Source organism: Scomber japonicus, chromosome 16 (assembly GCF_027409825.1).
Source record: "Scomber japonicus isolate fScoJap1 chromosome 16, fScoJap1.pri, whole genome shotgun sequence".
Classification (NCBI taxonomy): domain Eukaryota; kingdom Metazoa; phylum Chordata; class Actinopteri; order Scombriformes; family Scombridae; genus Scomber; species Scomber japonicus.
Genome location: NC_070593.1, coordinates 16,165,199 through 16,189,508, shown reverse-complemented (window position 1 = coordinate 16,189,508; position 24,310 = coordinate 16,165,199). Strand labels below are relative to the sequence as shown.

General features: G+C 39.6%; 1 protein-coding gene across 1 annotated transcript; it reads right to left on the bottom strand.

The window, feature by feature from the left end:
• Positions 1-11,987: 11,987 nt before the first annotated feature.
• Positions 11,988-24,162, bottom strand: rpap1 (RNA polymerase II associated protein 1). Its single transcript, XM_053336330.1, has 27 exons — positions 24,148-24,162; positions 23,040-23,237; positions 22,808-22,956; positions 22,216-22,308; positions 21,848-22,013; positions 21,509-21,673; positions 21,117-21,350; positions 20,255-20,370; positions 20,061-20,159; positions 19,815-19,916; positions 19,557-19,724; positions 18,965-19,147; positions 18,686-18,820; positions 18,416-18,586; positions 17,877-18,034; positions 17,561-17,731; positions 17,259-17,454; positions 16,765-16,877; positions 16,446-16,641; positions 16,193-16,339; positions 15,715-15,857; positions 15,068-15,500; positions 14,705-14,823; positions 14,379-14,610; positions 14,055-14,231; positions 13,365-13,421; positions 11,988-13,013 (listed from the first exon to the last, which is right to left on the bottom strand). Exons 2-27 carry the CDS (start codon positions 23,233-23,235, stop codon positions 12,864-12,866), a joined length of 4,269 nt encoding a protein of 1,422 aa, XP_053192305.1. The 5' UTR covers positions 23,236-23,237; positions 24,148-24,162; the 3' UTR covers positions 11,988-12,863.
• Between the last annotated feature and the right edge of the window lie 148 nt (positions 24,163-24,310).

The window sequence follows — 24,310 nt, the reverse complement described above, 5'->3', positions numbered from 1 at the left end:
TTTGAAAACCAGCATTGTGAGGACATTTTGGCTTCAAAGGGCAGTTTGAGGGTTAAGACTTGGTATTAAGGTTGAGGTTAGAATTGGGTTTAAGTTCAGTTTCGGATAAGTTGTGATGGCTAAGGTTTAGGGTCAGGGGCTAGGGAATGTATTTTGTCAACAAGAGTCCTCAAAAGGATATAAAGACAAACGTGTGTCTATGTCCAACATGTAAGTGCATCGCATCACACTGAGGGTGTTTAAGAGATAATGATTAACACAAATCTTTTGCTCCAAGCGATCGCTTCAGTATTGATTGTTTTAATGGGTTTATAAGCAGATGCATACACACACTCACTGCCTCTCTCTCTCTCTCTCTCTGTCTCTCGCGCTCTCTCTCAGACACACACACACACACACACAACACACACACACACAGAGAGAGAGAGAGCGAGAGAGAGAGAGAGAGAGAGAAAGAGAGAGAGAGAGCGAGAGAGAGAGAGCAGTCTAATTAATTAGCATGCACTCATTGTGCCTCATTCACTCTTGTTGTGTCAGTGATGTTGTCCGTATTGTAGGTTAATGGCTATAATGGGAAAGCTTTATTTACATTTCCGCCTTTTCCATTTATGTGGAAGTTAATGTGTTGTTAACACTCTCATGGAGTCATGTAAACAGGGTCAGTCGTCTGCAGTGCCATCATCACAGACTCAGAGGGGTGAAAGCAGATAATCAGTGCAGCTGATTGTAACTACGATGCCATGAGCAAACAATCTTTAATATCCCTCATTATAAATGGTGACTTCCAAGGGGGATATACAAAGTCATAAAACTATAATTAACTGATACCAATGTGGGTCATATTAAACCGGAGGGCAATTAACAGCATTTACCAGCTACAATAAAGGTTTAACAAACATTTGTACATGTATTCATCACTGCTTTAAAAGCAAATTGAGAAAACAACACTAAAAGAAAAAGGTTACACCATCTTTGCTCAAATATAAGGCAGATTGCTAAACTATGCCAACACACACAAAAGTGTGAGGCAGTGGTCATATTTTGAAGGTCACCCACAGAGAAACCGTAGACATGAAACTGTGTTGTTTTAGCAAAGTTTGTAAATTCTTTTTCATTAATCTTTTTCATTAACCGTCTTTTGTCTAACCTTTGTATTTTTGACAGGTAATAAATTATTTATCCAAAGTCTATCCAATTCTTTTCTTTGCCTGTTTATGTCAAAACATCTTAGAGTCAGAAGCTACAACTGCTGTGAAAATTCACTATGGTCACTTTAAAATTTAAAGAAATACATCAAAGTTTAAACACTTGAACATGTACAGTACAGCGTACCTAAACCTGAGTGAACTAAGACAATCATTACTACACTATTCTGAAGTGTGGATCCTTTTGTTCACTTCTGACATTGGGTTAAAATGATCGTACATTCATGTCTTCAGTTGGTTTCACTGCAACATATTTTGGAGAAAATTCTTGAGGTAAATTGATAACAAAAACTGCTCAGTCTCATAAACAGTGAGCTATTTTGCAAGAGACAGACAGACCATCACTGGGTTGGTACATAAGGATACAGTTACACTCTTGAAACACAAAAACCTCAATGAAGAACAAAGACAGAATTTGTAAAAATGTTTCCATAAGTCATATTGTCACGATACAACGATGATATGAAGATACGATATGGAGGGTTTCAAGAGCCTAAACAAAATATATAAATACATACATTTTATTATTTATTTATTTATTATTATTTATTATTTTATTTTTTTTTGTTTATTAGTCAACATTTATTTATTAGTTGTCAACAGCTCTATATTAAAAGAAAAAAAGAAAGTATTTGGGGAATTATTAGAAATCTTTCTTTATGATTGCAGCTATCGGTGTCTGTGTTTGATTGACAGCAGCTGGCAGACTGAATCCTGGTCGGGAACAAAAGCCAAAGGAAATAAACTTCCTTCTTTCTGGGTCAGGCAGTGAACCATCGGAAGACAATGTGTTTTTATCTTTGGTATTGAAGAGTAAGGACCACACCAGCATCTAAATGGACTGCCGTGACATATGCTGGTATGTTAACATGCTGTTTAATATCTTGCATCTGGGCAGCAAATTAGCCTGCTAACTGATATTAGCAATGTACTTTTATCTTTGTTTGGTGGCTTGTGCAAAAAGTTAAGCTGCAGGACAAGATGTGTGTTCATGTTTCTAAGTTACAGAAGAAGGAGACTCTAGCCAGAATGCTAATGTTGGTTGTGGGTTGTGTTTGATGGATGGAACAAAATCAACTTAATTCATTTTTCCCCTTTTATTTCCTGATTTCTTTTTTCACAGGACACAGGACATGTGATAAATGTGTGCAGATACTATAGCAGACAAAAGAAATTCAGTTGGACTAAAACACTAAAATGGATTTCAGTACATCATTAACTCACCGACACTCTTGTGAGATTCATTGTATCTAAGTAACTCATAGGAATTCAACAGCTGATTTTGATTAAATTGATAAATGAAAGAGGAAGATTGTGCTCGGCTCTGAGTTTCTTTATTTCAGCCATCAAGTGAGAATTGATGAATCGTTGAACATATGTAGCCTTTAGAAGCTTTGTGTAACTTCATGCATGCGGGAACATTGAAAAGACAACTCTGTCAAACTACCCTCATGAACACTGAAGAGGTCTGAATGAAATTCGTGCAGGGGGAATCCACAAGCTGCTTCCTGTTCAACATGACCAAAGCCAAACAAAGGAGCACTAATGGAAGAATCAGCGCTGTGCAGTCCAAACTGACTGAGGTTATAGGAGAATGTACCCTTTGTTGCTTTAGAGTGTGAATCTGAAAGTACATAATTCCTATCAGTAACCACCTTAGTGCCTCTTAACTCCATGGAGCTTTATACTATATAGCTATATACTATACTTTATACTTCCTTTTACAGCCTTGCATACAACTTCATCATTTTGGTTCGGTCTAACTGCTTTTATCAACTTTGTTTGACAGAAAAAGTTAGCAACCAGCTGATAAACAAAGTAGAAAGTCTAGCCAGATAATTCCCTCAGTAACCGGTAAGGAAGAGCGAATATTGGAGGTATGTTCCTAACACAACTCCAAATGAATGTAGTTTTTGCTCATTTACTGTTGGATGTGTAATAAGGCCATGTTTTGTTATAACACACTTATAATTTTAATCTGTGATAATATGCCAGGAATGCATTTAGAGCTTGCTCCACAACCCAAAGTGGCCAAAATAATCAATTAATTTATCAGTCCAATATATATCAGTGCAGCCTTTAAGTAAGTATGAAAAGGTGGTCAACTCTTGCGGGTGTTTTCATGCTAAATCAATCAAGATCTGCAAAGCATATTCAGAAAGGTCAGGTGGTCAATGTTGCACATGTATAATAAACTACACCCCACCTAATTCTTTCCAGCCTACACAGACAATCAATACTGTGTCTGGCTATTGTCATTGGGGTTCATATACGTGGCAAGGCAAATGAGAAACACTTACATGTTACATGTCTGCTGAAACTCTGCTTTTCCATATGTTACTATTTTCTTTCCATATATTGCTGTTTTCTCAACCACCTTCCTCTCTTCTTGTCTTCATCTTTCTTTCCCATACACACACCTTTCCAAACTCAAACATTGTGCAGTAATTCCCAGGTGGTTCCAAGCTAAAAAACTCATCTCTTTTAAATTGAGCTACTCATCACTCGACAGGGCCTTTGAGAGAGTAATCTGGCGAATCCCACTCTCTTCCTTTCATGCCAGGACACGTGGCCCGTCAGCTTACACATCTCAGCCTGGTTCAAGAGATGGGTGTTAAATATTTAATACTACCCAAAGTACAGAGAAGGAGAGATGCAGTGGACAAAAAAGGAAGAGATACAAGCAGAAAACCTGACAAAAACACAGAGTGGCAGCAAGTCTGTGTTTCTGTGCTTATATGTGCTTTGAACATGTACCCAGCAGAATGTAATTTGGGCATGTTGGTGCACACAAAGTCAGCTTTTTTGGGAAAATAAAATGTTATCTACTTAACTAGACGTTCATAAATATTTGCTGTTCTCTTTCTGTCTAGTTTTTTGTACTTTTTGATAAATAGCCCAGGGAGAACAGGTTATGGTATATTATTAAGTCTTACACACATCAATAAGACACAACAATATTAACATTAATGTATTCAGTGTGTTGTTTTCAAATCAGAGAGGCTGGGTGGTGAGTACAAATCTGCATTCAATAACAAAATTAAGTGTGTTTTTACAGATACAGTTAGTTTACATGCTATATATGCAGATAAACATGCACTGACTCATGCTGAGGTTGAAAATGCAAACAGTATACACCACACATCCCCCCTTTCAGAAAAGTTTCACATTAGCTGCTTTGTTAAGTCATATTTGCATTTCTTGCCTCTTTTCCCCTTACTCCATCTCTCTCTTCTTGTTTGCCGTAAGAGTAGCTGTGGCCTAAAGGCAGGCTTTGTTAGCAGGACATCGTGAGAGCATCATGTCCTCCCTCTAATATAATCAGTTTCAGTGAATTACAACAGCGCCTAATGCCATTAGGACCTGGTGACACTCATTTAGTCCACTTAGACTCTGCATGTCCCATACTTTGGAAAGTTGGAGTGGAGAGAGGAGAGAGTGACAGCTGTCTAAACAGCATCTCTTCCTGGTGGGACGGGAGAATTACACTGAGGGTATTTCACTTTGAAAAACTGAGCATTCAAGAAAAACTATTTTACTTAAAAACTGTGTAATTATTCAAAGAAGATCTGTTATCTTGACTTGAGGCACTAGTTGAATCTTTAGCAACAATAATCTGTCTTGAGGAGCTTTTCAGGACTTTTAGTAACTTCTCATGAACATAATTCAAAATATTTGTCCAAAATGCTAATTTACTAACATCAGAGACAGAGGAATGCTCTTCCTCTCCCTCCACTCTAGGGTTGTAAGGGGAGTAGGGGAGTATTTTTTTATCATTAATAATGTTTTTTTCCTCCGCTTGTTAATTTGCTGTATTTGTTGTGATGATTTGTTGAAAATGTCAGACAGAATTTTTTTGAGGAGAGTATCAAAATAGTTTTGGTTAGCTAAAATATAGCTAAAACTGTCTCAATAGTTGACCATATATTTTAAAATTAGCGCAGGGCTGTGGTGTTTTCATCCTTTTGGAACAGCAGATGACAGGTTGAACCGTTTTTTAACCCATTAAATACCAGATTTTATCAATTTGGTGTCAGTGTTAACATTAAAGGTTGAATATGTAGAATATTTATTAAAAGCTATATATTTTTTAAAAATAATACAGCCACGGGGCGTTTTGAGGGGTACAGAATGAAAGTATTGCTTTTCCATAAAAAAAAAATTTAGTCTGAATTAATATTTTTAACATTTTTTGACGGGTTCGACAATGACGTTCTGACACGTTCTGTGTACATTGTACCAGCCAATTAGCGGCCGGAATTGCGGGTTGCCAGGGTTGCCTGTTGTTCCGGTGCAGCTACTGTAGGCTGCCACTGGGTGAAATGGAGTTGTAAACAAGCAGAGCCGTGTTGGACTTACTAAAACCAGCGTTTTTTTGCTCTCAAGTACAACTTTTCATCACAAAACTTCAAAGGTAAGACAGAATATCTGTTAGTCGCTGTAAATAAGTGGTTGTTTACCTTTGTATGCTGCTGGTTCACTGAGTTTTTAGCGCAATAATAGTGGTACTGTTGAACTCGCCAGGGTCTTAGCTTTCATATGAGATGCTATTTGTTTGTGTACCATGAAGTATCAAAACGGTAGCAATGGAAATGTGGAGAGTGGGTTGACTTTCTGACGCTATTCGGATTTTGATATTTGATCATTAACCTCTTAACGCACGCTGTTCCGTTCACGGGACGGGACGGATGTTAGGAGGTAGCCACACGTTCTTCTGAATGTTTTAAACACCAACCCTTAAACATATATACTCATGCCGTACATTGTTGGAAAGCTTAGATTGTTCTGATTCATTCAAGACCACTCACGACTTATATGGTTGCTCACAGCCGTAATAGTATTAGCGATTAGCTTGGCTAGCCACTCAGCTAAGTGAGAAAAGCTATAATGCCTATTGCCTACATACCTTCAAAGTCTTCCCTTTATCCACAACGATCATCTTATGACACAGGACTTTATGTACAGCTCGCCAAGTATCCATTCATGTGAAATATGAAATCCGTTTCCATAAAACCGGAATATTTTCCTCAATATGTCCATGTATTTAGTCCAACACGTAATGTAATAACACAAATAACAAACCATATACGGTCCGTTTACGTCATTTCCTGACCTGCGCGTCCCTCTCAGAGTACACGTGACTAGATGTTTACGACCGTGAGCCTCTTCTGCTTCTGACGACACCACACACAAGCCAATCGGTGTTTCGGATTAGGCAGTACATGCAGAGACATTGCTGATACCATTGACATATATACGTATACGTATATATGGCTGATACTCCCACTGGCGTTACAATGTAATGTACCTCGGTGGTTTCAAGTCAGTTACAGCGAGGGTATGTTCGCTTCCTGTTTTCAAAATAAAAGCACCAACTCTATCGTTATGGTTTTCTTAATAATAAAAGGCAACGGGTGTTTTATTTTGTGAAAATGACCGGAAGTGCATTACTCGCTACGGCTAACTTGAGTGGCTCCGAATTCGCAGGAACAAAACTTTAAGCAGATGTTATTTGGACAAATTAGCGTCACATTGTGGATCTAAAGGGCTACTTTCTCGCCTAAAAAGGTTAGACATGTGGATAAAGTGGTATATTTACAGAGTTAGAGCTAAAATAAAATCCGGCACCGGACCTGGCAACCCGACTGCTGAAATTACTTTTTGGTTGTTGCGACTACGATCTCGAGACATTAGATGGCGTTGTTCTGCTCATTCTACATATTCTACCTTTAACACTAGCATTAATGTGTTTAATCACAGCACAGCCATGTTATTTATTTTACAGCTCAAATGCTAATATGCTTCCAGTGACTATGCTAACATGCTGGTGTTTAGCAGGTGTAATGTTCACCATCTTAGTTTAGCATATTAGCATTAATGTTAACATTTACTAAGTAGGGCAAAACACAAAGTACAGCTGAGGCTGATGGGAATTAGTTTTCCATGCATTGGGTTGTCGATGTCATAAAGTATTGGGCAAGTTAAAATGGTAAAGGATTAAAATTATAACAATTCATTCTGAGGAGGGCAAGGACATTTGTCTATCTAATCAATTGTCAAAGTTATTTGCCAATTAAATTTCGAATAATTGATAAATGACTGTAGCACTTTATTATTGAATGTTCTCTCAAGAAGATTTATTTGAACCATCTGAAATAAAGGGAGTCATAGAGAGACTGTTGCCTTGCTCTAACATAATCACCCTTTTCAGATTAGGTAGGCCGAATCAATTCCAACCATCATCTTTCCATACCTGAGCTGATGTTTGCTCTTAGCATGTTAAACATAGCGTGCACTGACATATCTTTGAAGACGCTCTGTATGTGACTCGGAAACTAATGAGATTGAGCTACACACAACATTACAAGGGATTATTATTCAAATCATCAAAGCACACATGTTTTATGTCAAAGACAGAATTAAAACAGTGAGTGATGATGATTGTGAGTTCAAGGGTGTCATCATTTAGAGATATGAACATAGATGTATTATCATTCAACCTTTGCAGTGAGTGAGTTACTTAATAACCAATACTGGTCATAAATAATAGTCACACCCTGATGTCAGAAATACAGCATGTATTGTTAATAACCCTCCAGGGTTGTTAAAAGAACAGCTCATTTTTCATGATCACAGAAACTGCATTAGCTACTGTGCACATAGTCTCTTGTGTTTCCTGAAGGGTTCAACATCAGACCTGCAATCACTTCAAAGCACATCTAATCACATGCATAGTGATGAGAAAAGACAATATTTCAGATCTGGGTGAATCTGATCTGATGAAGCCTTCAATATGTAAAGTACCAAAGAAAAACTTTTTTATTACTCACTGGCTTTTTGTGTGACTCAGCATGTTGGTGGACAAGCTCCTCAGGGAGATGACCTCGGGTATTAACTTTTTATGACTCCTCTCATGCTGTATTTACAAATCAAATTACAAGAAGTAATGAAAACAGAGCAGCAGATTGAAGCAATAAACAGATAAACAGTTTGCTTTTTCTTATTTTCTAAAATGTTCCTGTTAATATGAAAATATTATTATATCATTTACTTAATTATTGTTGGCAGGTATCCACCACCATGGTATTAAAATGTTTTTAGAATAGTGTGATCAAGGAAGTCAGATGTGCATTATGCTATTGGATGACCACGACCAAGGTACATATGGGGTGTTCAATAAGGATATTTTCCAATATAAGTATATACCAATGTGGAAATGCAGACAAAATCACATATGAAATAAGTAAAACAAGGTCAAAGTTTAAAGTAGTGAACATCATACAAAGTTCAATGCAATCAAGAAATTGAAAAAAATAAAAATAGATAAAACAAATAAAAGGGCTCCAGTCTAATTACATCATCATAATATGGTTCCAGTGACTGTCAAGAAGCAACTGGTGATGGCTTTCTTCTGAAATATATTGTTGCTCCTATAAAATGACTGCAGGGCAGGAGTCCAGAGCAGCCTCCACATTAAAATGAACTTTAGTAGGCTGCCAAGTGGTAACAGAAGAGAAATCAAATCAGAATAAGCTGAAGCTTGATGGATTTTCTGGACCAAAAAGTAAACACTTTGGTGTGGTATCACAACAGTTTTGAGTGACATCTTCACTGTCTAGACCTGAGCTTGCAGAAGAGGAAGAAGTGACAAAACATGCAGTGTCCCAACTTCTCTTCTACTCTTCTTCTACTTCTCTAGCCCTTCATGTGTTGATGACACGCTTCATCACCAGGTATATTGGTAACTAAATCTAACTGCAGAGCTGCCCATTTTTGGAGGTATTGGCTGGACTATTTAAAAAAAAACAATTGTAAACTGTTTCAAATTAGATTTCACTCCATTGTGCATTTGTTGGCTCCAACTTACATACCTGTTTTTTTTTTTTGTTTTTTTAAGCATGACTTTAATTACTAAGGATATTACAATTTATTCTTTTTCATTTCCTGAGTTAAAACAGCTGGGTGAAAGACAGAGATTCAGAGATTAGTTTTCAGCACTGCTGGAGTGTTGAAATATTGCCAGTATTTAATGTGTTATCTGATCCTAAATCCCAAAAAGCTTTATTAGCTGATGGAAGATTGAGACGTCCGTGAGATAAACTGTTGCATTGCTATCTTTTCACACATAATCCTGTTTGAAGATTTGGGCGGCAGATGAATCAAACTGTCCTCAGCTCAGTTAATACTTACGTTTAAGAGCTATTAAATCATGATCTCACAGTTAAAAGAACTTACTATTTTGCCAGTGAGTGAAGGCCACAATTGTGTTATTTCCTCCACAGATTTTATGGAAAAAGCATCTGCCAAGGCTTGCTATCTATCAGCAATAATCCACGTTCCAGGTCCAGCACACTTTCATAAATCATCCACTGCAATCATCACTGCACTGAAGGGATATAAGACAATCAGTGATAGTCACACTCAGCTGGCCTGTTGTGGTAGCAAGTGTCCATCCAAAAACTCCAAAGGCTTTGGAAAAGGCTTGAAAGTTGCAGGACACATAGATTACTGTCTCCAAAACTGTCATTTTCAATCATAATTAAACCTATTTACTATTGGTATCCAAATAAAGAGGCATATTATGAAATATTATGTCACAATAATTGCCTAATTTGTGAAAACTAGTTTTTCATAACCCTGTAGATAATTTACTTTTGAGCTGCGTTGGTCAATTTTACGATTAAATTAAGTGTGGCTGTTTGCAGATTCCTCGCTTTTGTAGCAGAACAGTTCTGCATATTTCCCGTGAATGACACCAAAATACAGACCAGATGTGGAGTGAACCTTGTGACCACCATTAGTACCCACAGGAGGTGCCATTGTCTTTCACCAGCTAATTACATGTTGAAGAATTTCACTGGTAAATAAAAATCCAGGACAGCCACTAAAAATCAATAGACATCTTGTCTTATGAAAACAAGCTCAGGTCAACGTGGTTAATCAGAGGGAGTCGAACAAAGGAATGAGTAAATATCATGACATCAAGCTGACTGGTGCCAGCCCATGCACTGACTTGATATTCTGTGAAAGCCTGCACAGTGGGGAAATTGGGAAAAAGAATACAAATCAGTTTAATAAGAAACAGAAATCCACCTCAACCTTAGCCTTAATGTTGCATAATGGACCGAAAAACAAATACAAAGTGTGTATTAGAGGCCTTGATGTGTTTCATATGGAGGTGGTTGTGATACGGAGGTTATCTTAAGTGTCATATATAGTGCATTAAGGAAATTGTTAGGTCCCAATGGTGTGCAGAAGTCTGGTGTTTTACTGTAAACATCTTGCTCTCTTTAACAAAGATGGATTCAGTGTAGATAAATCCATCCAACAGCCACATGACACTCTCCATACACTCAGGTCATCACAGCATGAGCTTTACAGGCCATCAAAACCAGATAAATGGCTGTATGAATAATCTGTCATGAAATTTATGTGAGCCTTGAATGGACTGGCCTCACTTAAAAAAGAAGTGGATTTTACAGCTGCAGTAAAATCGTAATGAAATGTGTTGTGTCAGGTTTGCTGTCAAACACTCAACATTCTGCAAAGCTTAAAGATATTGTCCAGAAATTGTTTACTAGCAACTTCTGCGGGGTGAAAACACTCCAGCTCATTGAGAGCTATTCCAAGGAATTCGTGGTCATATTCTTTTTTATATGATGAGAGTTATGCTAGTTACTGTTATTGGCCAGAGTTTCTTGTTCCTTTCATTCTAAATCAGTTCCTGTTGTTGTGTATTTGGTTAGTTGCTATGCTATTGCTAGGAACCATGCCAAAATATCTTCTAGAAAAAGTTTACCTGGTCATTCTGTGGCTTTACCATGTAAGAAGCCATGTTATAATAAAGGTGTACCCTGCCTCAGTGCATGCTGGGATACGCACCAGTGCACCATGACCATGACCATGAAACTTAATAGATGGATTGATATCATGCTAATTAAGAGTTTGTAACACTTATGTAAGAGGAAAATGTCCTTAAACTTATTAAAATATTAAAGATTATTTTCAAACATGTTTAATACATTAAGAAAATCAGATTTGCAATTTGTGTGATGTGTTTTGTTCAGTTTTTTATTTAAAAAAAAAAGATTCAATTGCCTCATTCTTAAAATGACTCCTTTACTTCATCAAATATCCAGAATTTATGAATTTGAACATTTCAATTTTAAAAACGTTTAACTGCCAGACAGATTTCTCCTACTTTGAGTCCAAATTCAGTTAACAGTATGAAGACTGGAGGCTTGAAGGTTTCACATGACATTTGTGCAAGTTGTTGTCACAACTGGCTCAAAACTATGATGTAACAAATCACGCTCGTAGGTACACGCCTTAAACTCAGATTTTCGCCCAGAAACTTTCTCTCTTCATCAGATTAATGTGAAAACAACTCTGCACATACGTCATCAAGGGAGACCCAAATATTCAAGTAACAAGAAACAAAACACATTTTTGCGTGGAGGTGGACTTTAAAATCACTAAAACCTGACTTGAAAATGTCAGGTTATGTGTAAAGTAGCTGTGACGTGGTATGTGCAATGGGTTAAATGCGGTATGTAAGTAGGTGAAAATGTGTTATTGTTAAGCAGTTGGACTCATTTCATCCCTAAAACACATCAAACCTGGAACAAGCCAGGACATACAAACAAATGCACAGAAAACACTTATGCCCTTATGGGCATTTTCCAAATCTGATGACTGGCAACAGTTAAGCCAGCTTTAATGGAAAGGTAATTGGGTCTTTGTTGGAAAAATAGTTCAGAGTGAGTGTTATTGATCAGTGACAATATGCAGGAACAATACATTCGCTTGTCTTGATAGTTCTCTAGAGTCACAGTCTGGACGAGCTGTTTGCTCACTTATAAATCCAATGTTTAATTATTTAAACCTGCAAAAACAATGTTTCCTTTTCAGTTTTCATCAGACTGTGTGTGTATGTTTACAGTTAGTGACGTGGCTGTCAAGCAGAACATGTACAAACTCAACTCTGGTCTATTGTTGCAGTGCTGAGCCTTACAAAAGTGACAAAGGTACAAAAAAAGTTAACATTACACAAACTTAGAATAATGTTTTATTCACAAATAAAAAGACAATTTCAGGCACTTATAAAGTAGGACATTTGCCTTTACTCTGAGATGCCAAGAATCATCCTGGGCTGTTTTTCAAGAACAGCAGACACACAGTAACTGTGGTGAAAAACTGGAGTCACAAAAAAAACATTTAATTCCTCCTATTTCCTTTAAGGGGCCCATTTTTTTATTTAACCTTTGGTTGCATTGCGGTTCAGACAGCTTCAAGTACCCTTAGAAAACCAAAAAAATAGATTAAAGAAGCTTTCAGATCATTTCCAGTTAAAGTCCTGTATTATTTAGTGCTTAAAATGATTTTCAGATGCTTCTTCATCCGAGGATTTGACTGGATATCAACCTCAAGCTGAGTCTCCTCTAAGAAAAGAAGCCACAGAAAATGTTCTTGTCACCATGTTGCCTCTTAGTCCATCTTGACAAGACACCTCTTAGCAGTTGGACTAAATTCTGTCTCCCGCCATCAACCTTTCTTTCCCAGCATCCACTCTTCGTGTTATCAGTCTTATACTGTCACTCCTACTGCATCTGCTGTTTTTGGCTCACTACCTTTATTTTTTACCACTCCATTTTACCCTCAGTCTCCTTTATCATCACTGCTGTCCTGCAGTCCCACGATGCTCTCCAAACGTTTTGCTCTAATAGGAGGCAACTGGTCGTACATATCGAAACCGACGTCTGACCGTGGCTGGGGCAGGCGGAACAGCAGCAAGTGTTTCTTTAACACCTGCATTTAAGGAAATGAGAGTTAGGAGGAGATGTTAGAGAAAACACAAGACAAAGAAAAGCTGTTAGATGTAAAACTTATTTTAAAAAAGTACAGATGAGGGGATCACCACATATAAAATAAACAATGAGACATGAAAACAGAAAACATTTAAAACGACCATAACCATAGGAATATTGTAAGAAAAACAGTCCAGCAGATACAAAGAAGCAGGAAACGGACTGGTTTGTCAGAGGAATGTGGAAAGATTGAGGAGAAAATATTGTCATAAAGCTACGTGAGATCCAGGGTAGTGTATAAAGATCAGTGGAAGAAAAAAAGAAGAAGAAGAAAGCCAAGGAAGAGGAGTACCTCATCAGTCAGGTAGTAGATTTTCCTCAGCATACCGTGTCGAGCTGCTTCAACCTCCTGTAAAGACGAGGGGATTAAACATCAAAGGCCTCATTGATCTACTTCTCTTCATGTCCCTCTACTAAAATCTCTCCATGTGCATGCATGTATGTTTCAACTCAAAAATAAAGTCTTTATGAATGAAGTAAATAAGTTTAAATTGGCAAATGTGTTTCACAGTTAAATAAAAATCACTCGGACCTGAATCAATATTTATGAACATGAAGGAGCTGCTCTGGACAGTTAATCAATAACATAAGGACTGCTTTTGTAGACTCATAAAATCTTCAAAATATTGCATTCAATGAGCTCATATTTGAAACAGAACATGTGCCTAAATCCCCGTAAAACCACAGAATACTTCCCACAAATCCAGCCTCCCATTCAGTGCAGCTGCAGCACCTTCTTGATTTTCTAAATCATTACACATGTGTCTGTTTCACTGCGGCTGATTAAAGAAACCCACAAAGCACAAGCCAACATGAATTAAAAACAGAATCATTTAGAGGAAGCATGGATTATTGCTTGTAGACTTTGGGCAACTTTTCATGAATAACGGACAAAAATAAAAACACGTGGATCATGTTCTAAGGTAAGTTTCCTATCCAGTACTTCACAAAAACACATCATGTGTGTCATGGAGTGCCTTACCTGTGCTGCAGCATCCTGAGAGAAGATGAAAGAGTTGACGTGAGACAATGCAACCACATACAAGACCGGACACCAACAAGGCCTCAGGGTGCCCGTAACCAGAGAGCGGAAGTAGAGACGGAGGAGAGGGAGGGAGTCTTCAGGTGGAGAGGTGAATCGCTCGATGGGGATTGAGAGCTTTGATGAAGAAAGAAAGAGATGATGAATTAAATCATATAATCCTAAAATATTTGTGCTATAAAAACAGACAGATGGCAAATGTTACACATTCCAAATGACATTTTTACAATTGAAAATAAAAAGCCGTAACCTCCTATTGATTACCTGTTCCAGAGTGACCCCCAAAGACCTCAGCATCCCCACATGCTCTCCAAACACAGCCAGCCTCATAGAGGCATTGTACCTCCTCTGCAGGGGCACAAGGACCCAGCATCCAAACAGCCGGTCTCCAAAGGACACGGCTTCATACTGAGCCAAAAGCGCTGTATACAAATCCTGGAAGGAAGCTAGACCTGGAGGAGGGACGTTCAGGTCCAAGGAGTCCAGCCTGGATTGCCTGTGAACAGAAGAGCTTTTGTTCATCATCAGGAGCTTAACCACATTTCTCTGTGCTATAAAACAATATGAAATGTTTGTCTGTTTTAGCAAACCTGGTCAGCAGTCTGAACAGACCCCAGGCCAGTTTCTGAACTGGTTTCTCCAGGAATAAGTCACCGGAACACAGGAACACACAGGAAAGGCGGGCAAGCTTGGCAACGGGGGGGATCACCTACATGCCAAAATGTTCAGGATGTTAGTTACAGAAACAAATGTGATGTAAACTAGAAGGCAAACAGTATTAATGATTAGTATTTATTTACCCAAGATATATCATTATTAGTGTTTACCCTTATATAGACCTAAATCCAGTAGCTATGTAGCTCTAATATTTATACTATATTTAAAATTTCAATCAAATTCAACTTATGAGGGAGAGGCTGAAACAATCAATCTAAATTAGTTTCTGTGTGTACCTTAAGAGCTTCCTCCCTCCAGACTTCCAGCAACAGCAGCCACTGCAGACAGTGGGTCACCGTCCCCAGAGTCCCCTGAGGGAGCTCCTCCACTGCCAGCCCTCCCCCGTTGGACACCCCTGTTCGCTCATACAGGCTGACAAGTGGGAGGTAAGGCCAATCAGATGGCACGGTGGGACCGGTGAGCTCCGGGAGGAGGTGGGAGTTGATCCAAGGGTTGCGGCCAAGGAGAGCGTCTCGGGACACCAGCACAAAAGACTCCAGATGGGCCAGGTGAGTGAGGAAGCAGCCCCGAATGGATGGCAGCTGGATGCAGGCTTCTCTCAGGAGAGCTCCTACAGTCTGGAGGGAAGGAGAGGCGTGATGGTGCTTCTCCTCATGGAGCTTCAGCTCCCCCAACTCTACAGCCTCAGGTCCTCCACTGTGGCCTTCTCTGTAAATTAAAGTGAGTGATACTAATAATGGAGAACATGACAATTATGGTATTTTTAAATTTAATTTTGAATATATAATTATGGGCCTTGTTTTTCAAGCAATTATCAAAGTGAAGATTCAACATTTTAGGTTCTTTTGGTTAATTAGGTTTTCTTCTTACAATTCGGAAAACTTAATGCAGACACTTTATGCCAAGTTAAATGAAAACTCACGATATAAAGTCCTTGCTGAAGATGATTGTGGAAAGCAGTTGGTGTGCCAGGTATTCACTGCCTGGTAATAACCATGGCAGAAGAACCAGCGCCACCTGGTGGTACAGTGAGGCGTGCTTTGCAACTTCACGCTCAATGGGAACCTGAGACAAGTCAGAACAGTATGGAGGAGAAACAACACAACAGCAAAGAGGTTTGTGAGGTGAGAAAACACAGATTCAGGGTGTCCATATACCTAGGATTCAAGCATGGAGATGAAGAAAAATCATTTTATTCCAGCATTAAAGAGATACACACAAACCATCCAAAGATCAGATAAAAAGGAAATCACACTGACCTGATACGTACTAGTTATCTTTTTGTACAAGACTTTACATTATGGAAAATGAATGATTTAGCATTTATTAAGCACAGGCGGTGTACAAGGCAGTGAGTAACAAGCAAAAAATAATTAAGAGGGTTTAGAGTTTGACCTCACCAGTCTATGTGCCAGCCGCAGCAGCAGGTAGAGGAGGTGGTGCTCATGACGGAGAAGCCAGGCCCTGGTGTGAGAAAGGGTGGGCGTGGCCTGACTGCAGCTTCGCAGGTAACCAATCACCGGTTCAGACAGGAGGAGACCAGTGAACTAGATAGTGAGAGACATCTAAGATAAATACAGTGTTTTTCATGTGTCACCACAAGATGGCAGCAAAATATATATATTTTTTTGTCCTAGCATGTTAAAAACTTACCTTGCCACTAAGTCCTTTGTGGATACCTGTGATTGTTTCCAAGAGGAGCCCCAGGCCTGTGAGAAGAGGGAAGGGGGAGCTGGGAACAACCAGCCCCAGACGGTCCCTCCATCCTAGACAGGCCAAATTGGGGAGGCTAGGAATGCTTTCTGGGCCCTGATGACTAGATTGGGCATTACATATAACTGAGGAAGACCTGGTGTGACACAAAAGAAGCATTGAAAGAGTTAAGAACAGAAAAAAATGACATTAGGGGAAAATGTAACACATGGTAATAAGAAGTAAACAGACCAGATTAGCTTCACAGTCTATAACATACTTTGAGAGATTTTTTATCAAGTCTTGAACAACATTGTGGGACAGCAGTGGGAGGAGAACCTCAGACGTCAGCAGCTCCAGTTCCTGAAGGGTTTCCACTGGTTTGAAACAGTTCTAGGGAAAAGAGACACATAATTATAAATATTTGTTATATCCCATGTTTGATTTCAGTTGAAGTATAGTCAGAGTGTATGACACTTCGACATGACAATCTCTGCTTGATTTGATATAGTGTTAGTGGAGTTAGTTTGATCAGTTTTGGCAGTTAAACTATGCTGGTGTGGTCAGATTTCCAAAACGGAATCTGCAGCTTCTCTCTTGGTATTTGTTTGTTGTATGGTCTTGTGATTTGCAATGAAAAGTGTCACTTATATTTCCTAACTTCTTGTGTTTGTTCAAAAATGTTTAACATCCCAGTGGTAATGATTAGCTAACATCTGGTGCTACCACTTACATTTTCCTACAAGGTAATCAGTACCAGGTAGGAAGACGTACCTGTCTGGAGAGCTGATGGTAGTAAGCTTCTAGGTAGAGCAGGTAAGCTGGTATCAGAGTCAGACTGCTGTTTTTCTGAACTGGATTATCAAGACTCTTAACAAAGCCCTTAAAATGCCCCAACAGGGATGCCTGCAACCCTGTGACATGCCCCCATGACACTGGAGGAGGAGGAGGACACTCATCTCCCTGAGAGCTGTGGTAAATAAATAGAAAGGATAGAACATGAGAAGGAAAAGGATTTGGTTGATTAAAGATTCAGTTAATGAATAATTTCATCAATCCAAGTAGTTCGTCTGTACCTGACCATGCCAGCCTGTAGCTCCTGGTGGCAGCCAGCAGTGTGTGTGACCTGTGTGAGTAAAGTGAGCAGGGCCAAAACCCGCTGGCGCTGCAGAGGCAACAGAGGATCTGAAGGGGCCAACACTCTGTGAACAGACTGCAATGCAGTCACTAACGCTGGATACAGGTCTCTGGGAAGTAAAAAGCAATCAAAAACAAAAATGTGAGCGAGGAACTGATATGAAAATTAAGCATATATTAAACCTGGTAGGTTTTTTAAATTGTCTTTCTGCCCCTAGTGCTCAAAATGCTAAATAAAGATTAAAAGTGTCTTACATGTATAATTTGCAGGCCTGTCCATAGCCAGCGGCTACAGCCCACAGCCTGTAGGCCTCAGTGGTGATCCTGAGGGCCTCACTGGGCTCCAGCGGCAGCTCACTGGGCTCAGCACTCATCAGACAAGACAGACGCTCCCTCGCTCCCAGAGAGTTTAACTGGGGGGAGAAGAGAGGAAGAAACACTATTGACATAGGGGAATAATGGAAACACTCAGATTGGAAATTGGAGTGATACGTTAAAACTACACATATAGTACTTATCATGAACATTATTTTCAAAAGAGAATGGTTAAATGTGTTGACTTTTAATTTTATGTCTTAAGAGACAAATAGTAAATCCCAAAGGTTAGTTATTAGACTCACAGTGTACACACTAGATGGCTTTAAGAATTACATGAAGAAAAAAGATAAATCTCTTGGATATTTGAAGTAGCACTTTATCAAATCCAACACGTTACTTTGAGGCTGTTCCCATTCATACTGTGGGATGAAACAAACAGCTTGAACTGAACCTGACCGAGTCCACATGGCACTCACCAGTCTGGCACAGGCGTGTCTCCCAGAGGTGGCCAACACTCTTAAAAGCTTCATGGCGCTGGCTAGTGGGAGTCCATAAACAGACTGAGGGAAGGGAAGAGACGGCCTTGTCCAGGAAGTGGGAAGGAACTCTAACATCACCGTCTCCATCAGGCGAGGACAGTTCAACACCTGAAAGAATAAAACACGATAAATTAAATTTGATCAGAAGAAAAATATAGACAATATTAATAGAATTTGTGTTGGTATTGTAGCTGTTACTGTTGTTACCTGAGTAGCAGATGAGGAGGAGTGCCTAGCGATACGGGTCAGGACCGCCATGACATCATGAACCACTCGTGGAGAGGGCCGGACCACCTCAAGGATGTAACGAAGTCTGGGGAGCAGTTTCATCTTTAGCAGACCCTGAAGCAGAGATGACACCATTATTAGTTTTACAAAACACATTATAAATCATAAAAGTAAAAACAAGTAAAAAGATAAAAAAGGAAATATTACTTGCCATCTTGTTTTTCTAAAGTAAACATAGCAGGGGTTTTTTTTTTTTACCTTGACAACATCCATCCTGGCCACATCATGATCACTCTTCCTCTCTTCCTTCTCCTTGGCTGTTTCCTTCATACTTTCATCCAGCCCTTCATCCTCCTCCTCCTCCTCCTCCTCCTGGGCAGACGGCAGCAGAGGGAAGGAGGACAGGCCACGAAACCAGGAGAAGGTGCAGTCCAAACACTCCTGAGAGGGGAAACAAACCTTTTCAATCTGAAGAACTAGTTATTGGACTGAGGTGATCATATAAAGGCAAGGCTACTTTTAATTCAGTCTTCTATCAATTGTTGTTCAGTCTACTATCAATCAAGTCTTTCATTTGGTTTTTTGTGTCAAATAGTCATTGCTGTGATGGTTTTGAACAGCACATTTCCCAATCAAACCTTGGACGTGCTGCTGGGGATACTTAAAATACAGGCCTTTTCTTTGTTATGGTGATCATAACAATTATTTCTCTTATTTCTTGTAATTAAAGTGTGTATTTATTTCTAGGTAGGAACTATTCAGCAAAAGGTACATACAACAATTGCTGAAAAATTGTGCAGACTAAGTTACATCCGTTTGTAATATAAAATGACTGAAGGAGTTGTCTTACTTCGTCCTCTGCACACACTAGGAGTGCTTTGAGTGCATGCACAGCCACAGACATCACTCCTTCCACGCTATCATCCAGCGCAAAGCGGAGCAGGAAGAGCAGGCCGGCATCAAGGAGAGTGGACATCACGCTGCCTTTCAGAATTGGCATATATTCCCCGGCACATGCCTACAGGGTAAGATGTGCAGATGAGCATGAGTGCGACAGACGATGTGCCACTGAAAGTATGAGCAGGAGTGTGTGTGTATGTTTCTGTACCTTTGAGAGGATGTTAGCTAAAGTGTTGAGGGCTAGAGTCCTCTGCTGGAAGATCTGACTCCTAGACAGCAGGAAGAGCTCCTGCAGGGAATAACCTGCCCGCTGGAGAGAAACCCTCAATGTCAGAAATAAAAAACAGAACAAAAACCAAAAGAGCAGTAACCGGCTTTTCATGATGGTGCCTCATTCTTTACGGTTTTGTTATGTAAATAGAGGTACAACACTCCCTACAGCTTGCCAACTTACTTCAGGCTCTTCCCCATGGTGGTGCAGTCCCAGGTGGGTGGGCAGGTCCTCAGTGGGTGGAATTAAAGTCCCATTAAAATCAAAACGAGCCTGCATAGCCTACCAGAACACAAAACCACAGGATGTGTTGGCTCAGTTAAACAATATGATCAACTCAAGAAAATTAAACTAAATAAAGTGTCAGATTTGAATACCTGCTTGGTTCTTTTCCTTCTGGGTGCAGGCAAGTCTCTCATCCACTCCAGCTTCTCTGGCTCCAGCTTATCCATGTGGACCCATTCCCTCTGAGGCTTCACTGGCAGATTCCTTTCTAAATTCACACATACATAGTGGGAGTGAATAACACTTAGTACAACAGTCATTTGTTGTCACCACCAAAAATAAAGCGATTAATTAAAAACAAACTACTTCTACATGATAAAAACAATCCACAACTACAGTGTCAGCAAAGTGGTTTTCTCTGAAAGAGAGGTACTGTAGAGGAGACAATAAATAATCCTGGCCATTATAACAAAGTGACAAAAACAGCTTTGTTTATTCTGTTTTTGGAAACTGTATAACTGATGCCCAAGATCTGTCTTTATATGCTAATATGGAATATTCCATTAGCAACACTTTCATCAGGGCTGGGAGTTGTCTTTGAATGATCTGCAGTAACTTAATTGCAGAGAGTGGCTACTTCTGGCTCTGTCTGGCTACTCTACTAATCACACAAAGTGAAGCAAACGATTAGCTTTATGTCTGGATGTTAGCCATGCAGCAGAAACATCCCACATTAGTTATGCAATTAGAGAATGGATGCTTAAGAGAATAGGGGGAAGGAGGGGGAGAAGGAGGGAGAAGGAGAGAGAAGGAGAGAGAGAGACAGACAGAGAGAGAGAGAGAGAGAGAGAGAGAGAGAGAGACTTTGACAAGCTCAGCAATGAGGTTATTATTTCACCAAGCCAAAAGAAGCAAGAAGTGGTGATGTAGATTTATTCATATCTCCAGCAGCACAGACTGAAACCAACTGACAATGAAGAAGGTTAAAAAGGATTTACTTTGGATCCTTCATACCTGTCACAGCAGTTGGTGATGACATTTCCTCTTCTTCCTCCTCCACTCCCTCCATCTCTACTTCTTGGGGTTTCTGCGACAGTACAGCAGCACTGGAGGAGCCTGACTCTGTGCTACTATTTTGGAGAGTAAAACCTTCTTTGCTGCTTTTGTCCTCGGGGTGTTTGGATGGAGAAGTTGAGGATGGGATGCTCTGACCTTTGCGAGACCTAACAAAATCCACCAGTCTCGGATCTGGAGCGCAGAAATAATCACGTTATACACAGCAGCACCAACAATGATGAAAAATTTGTTTTTCACATATTTCAGTCAAAATGCAAACCCAATACAGATCATGTCTTGATTTCAACATATAGTTATTAACTATCAGTATGGAAAACATCCCCGCCTACCAAGCTGAGATAAGAGTTTCTTCTGTTCATCTAGTATTTCAGACTGAGACATCGCCTGGATCTTGGCCTGGTTGTCCTTGTGGATCCTCATGATGTCTCCTGAGCTATCTGGGCCCACAAGCCCACGACCAGACACCAAACACGGGCTTGAGACTGTAGTTGGCTCTGGTGAGTGGAGAGGAGCAGGTAGAAAAAGAAAAGGGGACAGAAAAAACACACATTTCCAGACATGTTCCATCACAGACTTGTCAAATGTGAGGCCAAAATGTGCAGCTGACCCGGGTGATCAGACATCAGCTGGCGTTCATATTAATAACACAACCAAAGTACTTTACTTACGATCTGTATCCATGCTGATCTCAGGAGGAAGATTCTGCTCTCTGGGTTCATGTTTCCGAGCAGCTTCAGGTGCACGGTGTAATGGCGTCTTTCCCTCCTTTAATCTTTGAGCTGCAATCTGACGAGCAAAGATGCTCTTCTTCCCACTGGCTGAGGGCAGCGGCACCTGTGTTGAAGGAGAGATAAAATGACTGCAAATCAGAATTATTTAACTGCCACAAAGTTAATGTAACAATACAAATATGGTTGACAGACGAATGGTGATGTACATTTTAGATAATATTTATTTTTGTACATGGAAAGAAGAGATCTGCCTTAATTAAATTGCAATTCACAATTTCAGAAGAATAATGATAATGCCTTTTTACCTGACTGCCAGTTGCTGAGCGGTGCATTACTTTGGGGAAAGCTATGCCTGTAAATGCTGGTAGAGATATTGGAGAAGAGCTGGTATCTCTCTCCTGAAAGACAGAATAAAGTTACAAATACATAAGTGGAAAATTAAAGAAAATAACAAAAAACTGAACTGAACAAGACACCACCAAATCTGAAGAGGTAAGAAATCTGCAAGTCCCACTATTCAGCATTTATAAGCAGTACATAAACCCTAGATAAATGGTTTATAACACACTATAATGTAATTATAAGCAGATATAAATGTTTGTAAATGTACTGTCAAGAAATATAACATCTGGATGCTGGTATATGAAAAGATAATTAATGACAATATATTAAAATGCATTTGTAATACTATAAAATGTGTCTTAAAAGACAAATAATACATTGTGTAATTAACACTTAAAAATGTCCATATCAGCTTACAAAATTATTATAGTGTGTTATAAAGTATGTATTAAATGTTCATATATCTGTTATAAATGTTGAACAGGAGGCCTTGGAGTGTTACCAGCTACATTATATCCTTGTAGAAAAGTAGGGGTTGAGTTTTATAACACTTACAACAATCCTGGAGAGAACAGCACTGATGTGAGTGTCTTGTCTGTCCAGCCTCTCTCCAGCATCCTCATCCTCGAAGGTAACGCGGCTGGCTTTAAAGCGAGACTTCTTAGGAGGGGCCGGCGTCAGAGATGGGAGTTGGTCAGGAAGATCTGGAGTAAACATTACAGTTGAACAGTTAAACCCTAAAAATAAAAACCTAGAAAAGATGAGAAAAAACAGATATATCTTTAACCTTCGATGGTGACCACATCCTTCTGACTTCCTCCATTCTCCCCACTGTGGTCTTCTCCTCCTCCTCCTGCCTCGCCTCTCCTCTTGTCAGGTCGGCGGATCACATTGGCAGCAGACGTAGCACCGGAGGTCAGAAACTTCTCCTGCTCTCTTAGGATGTCTGCCTCCGAGTCGGTCGGTTTGGGACGTCTTAACATCCCTTTAAAAGACAAAAAAACAACGTTAGGAGAAACTCAACCAGAAATCTCAGGTAATCTGAACCATAACTTAAGACACGACACAGGATCATCACTGTTTGAATGAGAGATGATGATAATTTAAAGGTGTAGTGTGTAGAATTTAATGGCATCTAGCTGAAAGGAGTTGGTAGAAATGACATATCCATAAGTATGTTTCAATTAGTGTAAAATCACTGGGAAATATGAATTGTTGTGTCCTTTATATCTACATACTGAGCAGATTTTCTTCCAATGATCCTGCCATGTCTACCTGAATGAACAAACCAAATACTGGCAGTAAGGAGGACCTTTCAAGGTTTTCCAAGAGTTTTGTGGCCACCATAGGTTCACCTAGGTGTTGAGGGGGATTCCGCTCAACAGATGCCACTACATCCTACGCATTGTTCCCTGGCTGGGAGGGACCCCCTAAAACAGCTATGCCTCTGCTAACTTGTAAAACACATGATTTACACCCATTCAAGCAGTCCTGTTTCATTACTCCATGTTTAGCTGATGGCTAAGTCTTGCATGTTCAACATCATCCTAAATTAGGGTCACGTTCAACATCATGTCTCACCTGACTGACATTAGAAGCTATTGACAATAAAAGGACATCTTTAAACTAACTAAACTGAATAAACTATCTACACCTAGCTATCTTAAATTTGAGCTTTATCGCTTTTACACATGTTGAAGTTTACATCCGACACGGACCGAGACTGGACGTGAGGTAACATTTAGCTTAACGTAACGCTTAACGCTTGAAGCCCCAGACATTCCTCTAATGTAGCTGAAATAGTCAAAACACTTCTGAACACACATTGTATCTCCACCAAGCTGCGGTTTTTGACGATTTAAAATAAAAAATAGTTTGTAGTATCGCTGGCTCACCTGCAGTTAAGTGGCGGCTCAGTCTTGAATTTAATCAGGAAACAAGAGCACGGACGATATTTACTGTAACACACCACACGCTACTTTCAAAATAAAAGCTCTGCCACTATACAGTTTAAATTAGGCGTGACGTCATCGGGAGCCAAATATGTGGCCGGTTTGA

Bases quoted from the DNA above. Each gene is read 5' to 3' on its own strand.
- rpap1 (XM_053336330.1), bottom strand. From the start codon at position 23,235: ATGTTAAGACGTCCCAAACCGACCGACTCGGAGGCAGACATCCTAAGA. The intron at 13,422-14,054 runs GTAAGGCACTCC...TCGTCTTTACAG, and splicing joins CTCAGGATGCTGCAGCACAG to GAGGTTGAAGCAGCTCGACA. The intron at 13,014-13,364 runs GTACTCCTCTTC...CCTTAAATGCAG, and splicing joins TCTACTACCTGACTGATGAG to GTGTTAAAGAAACACTTGCT.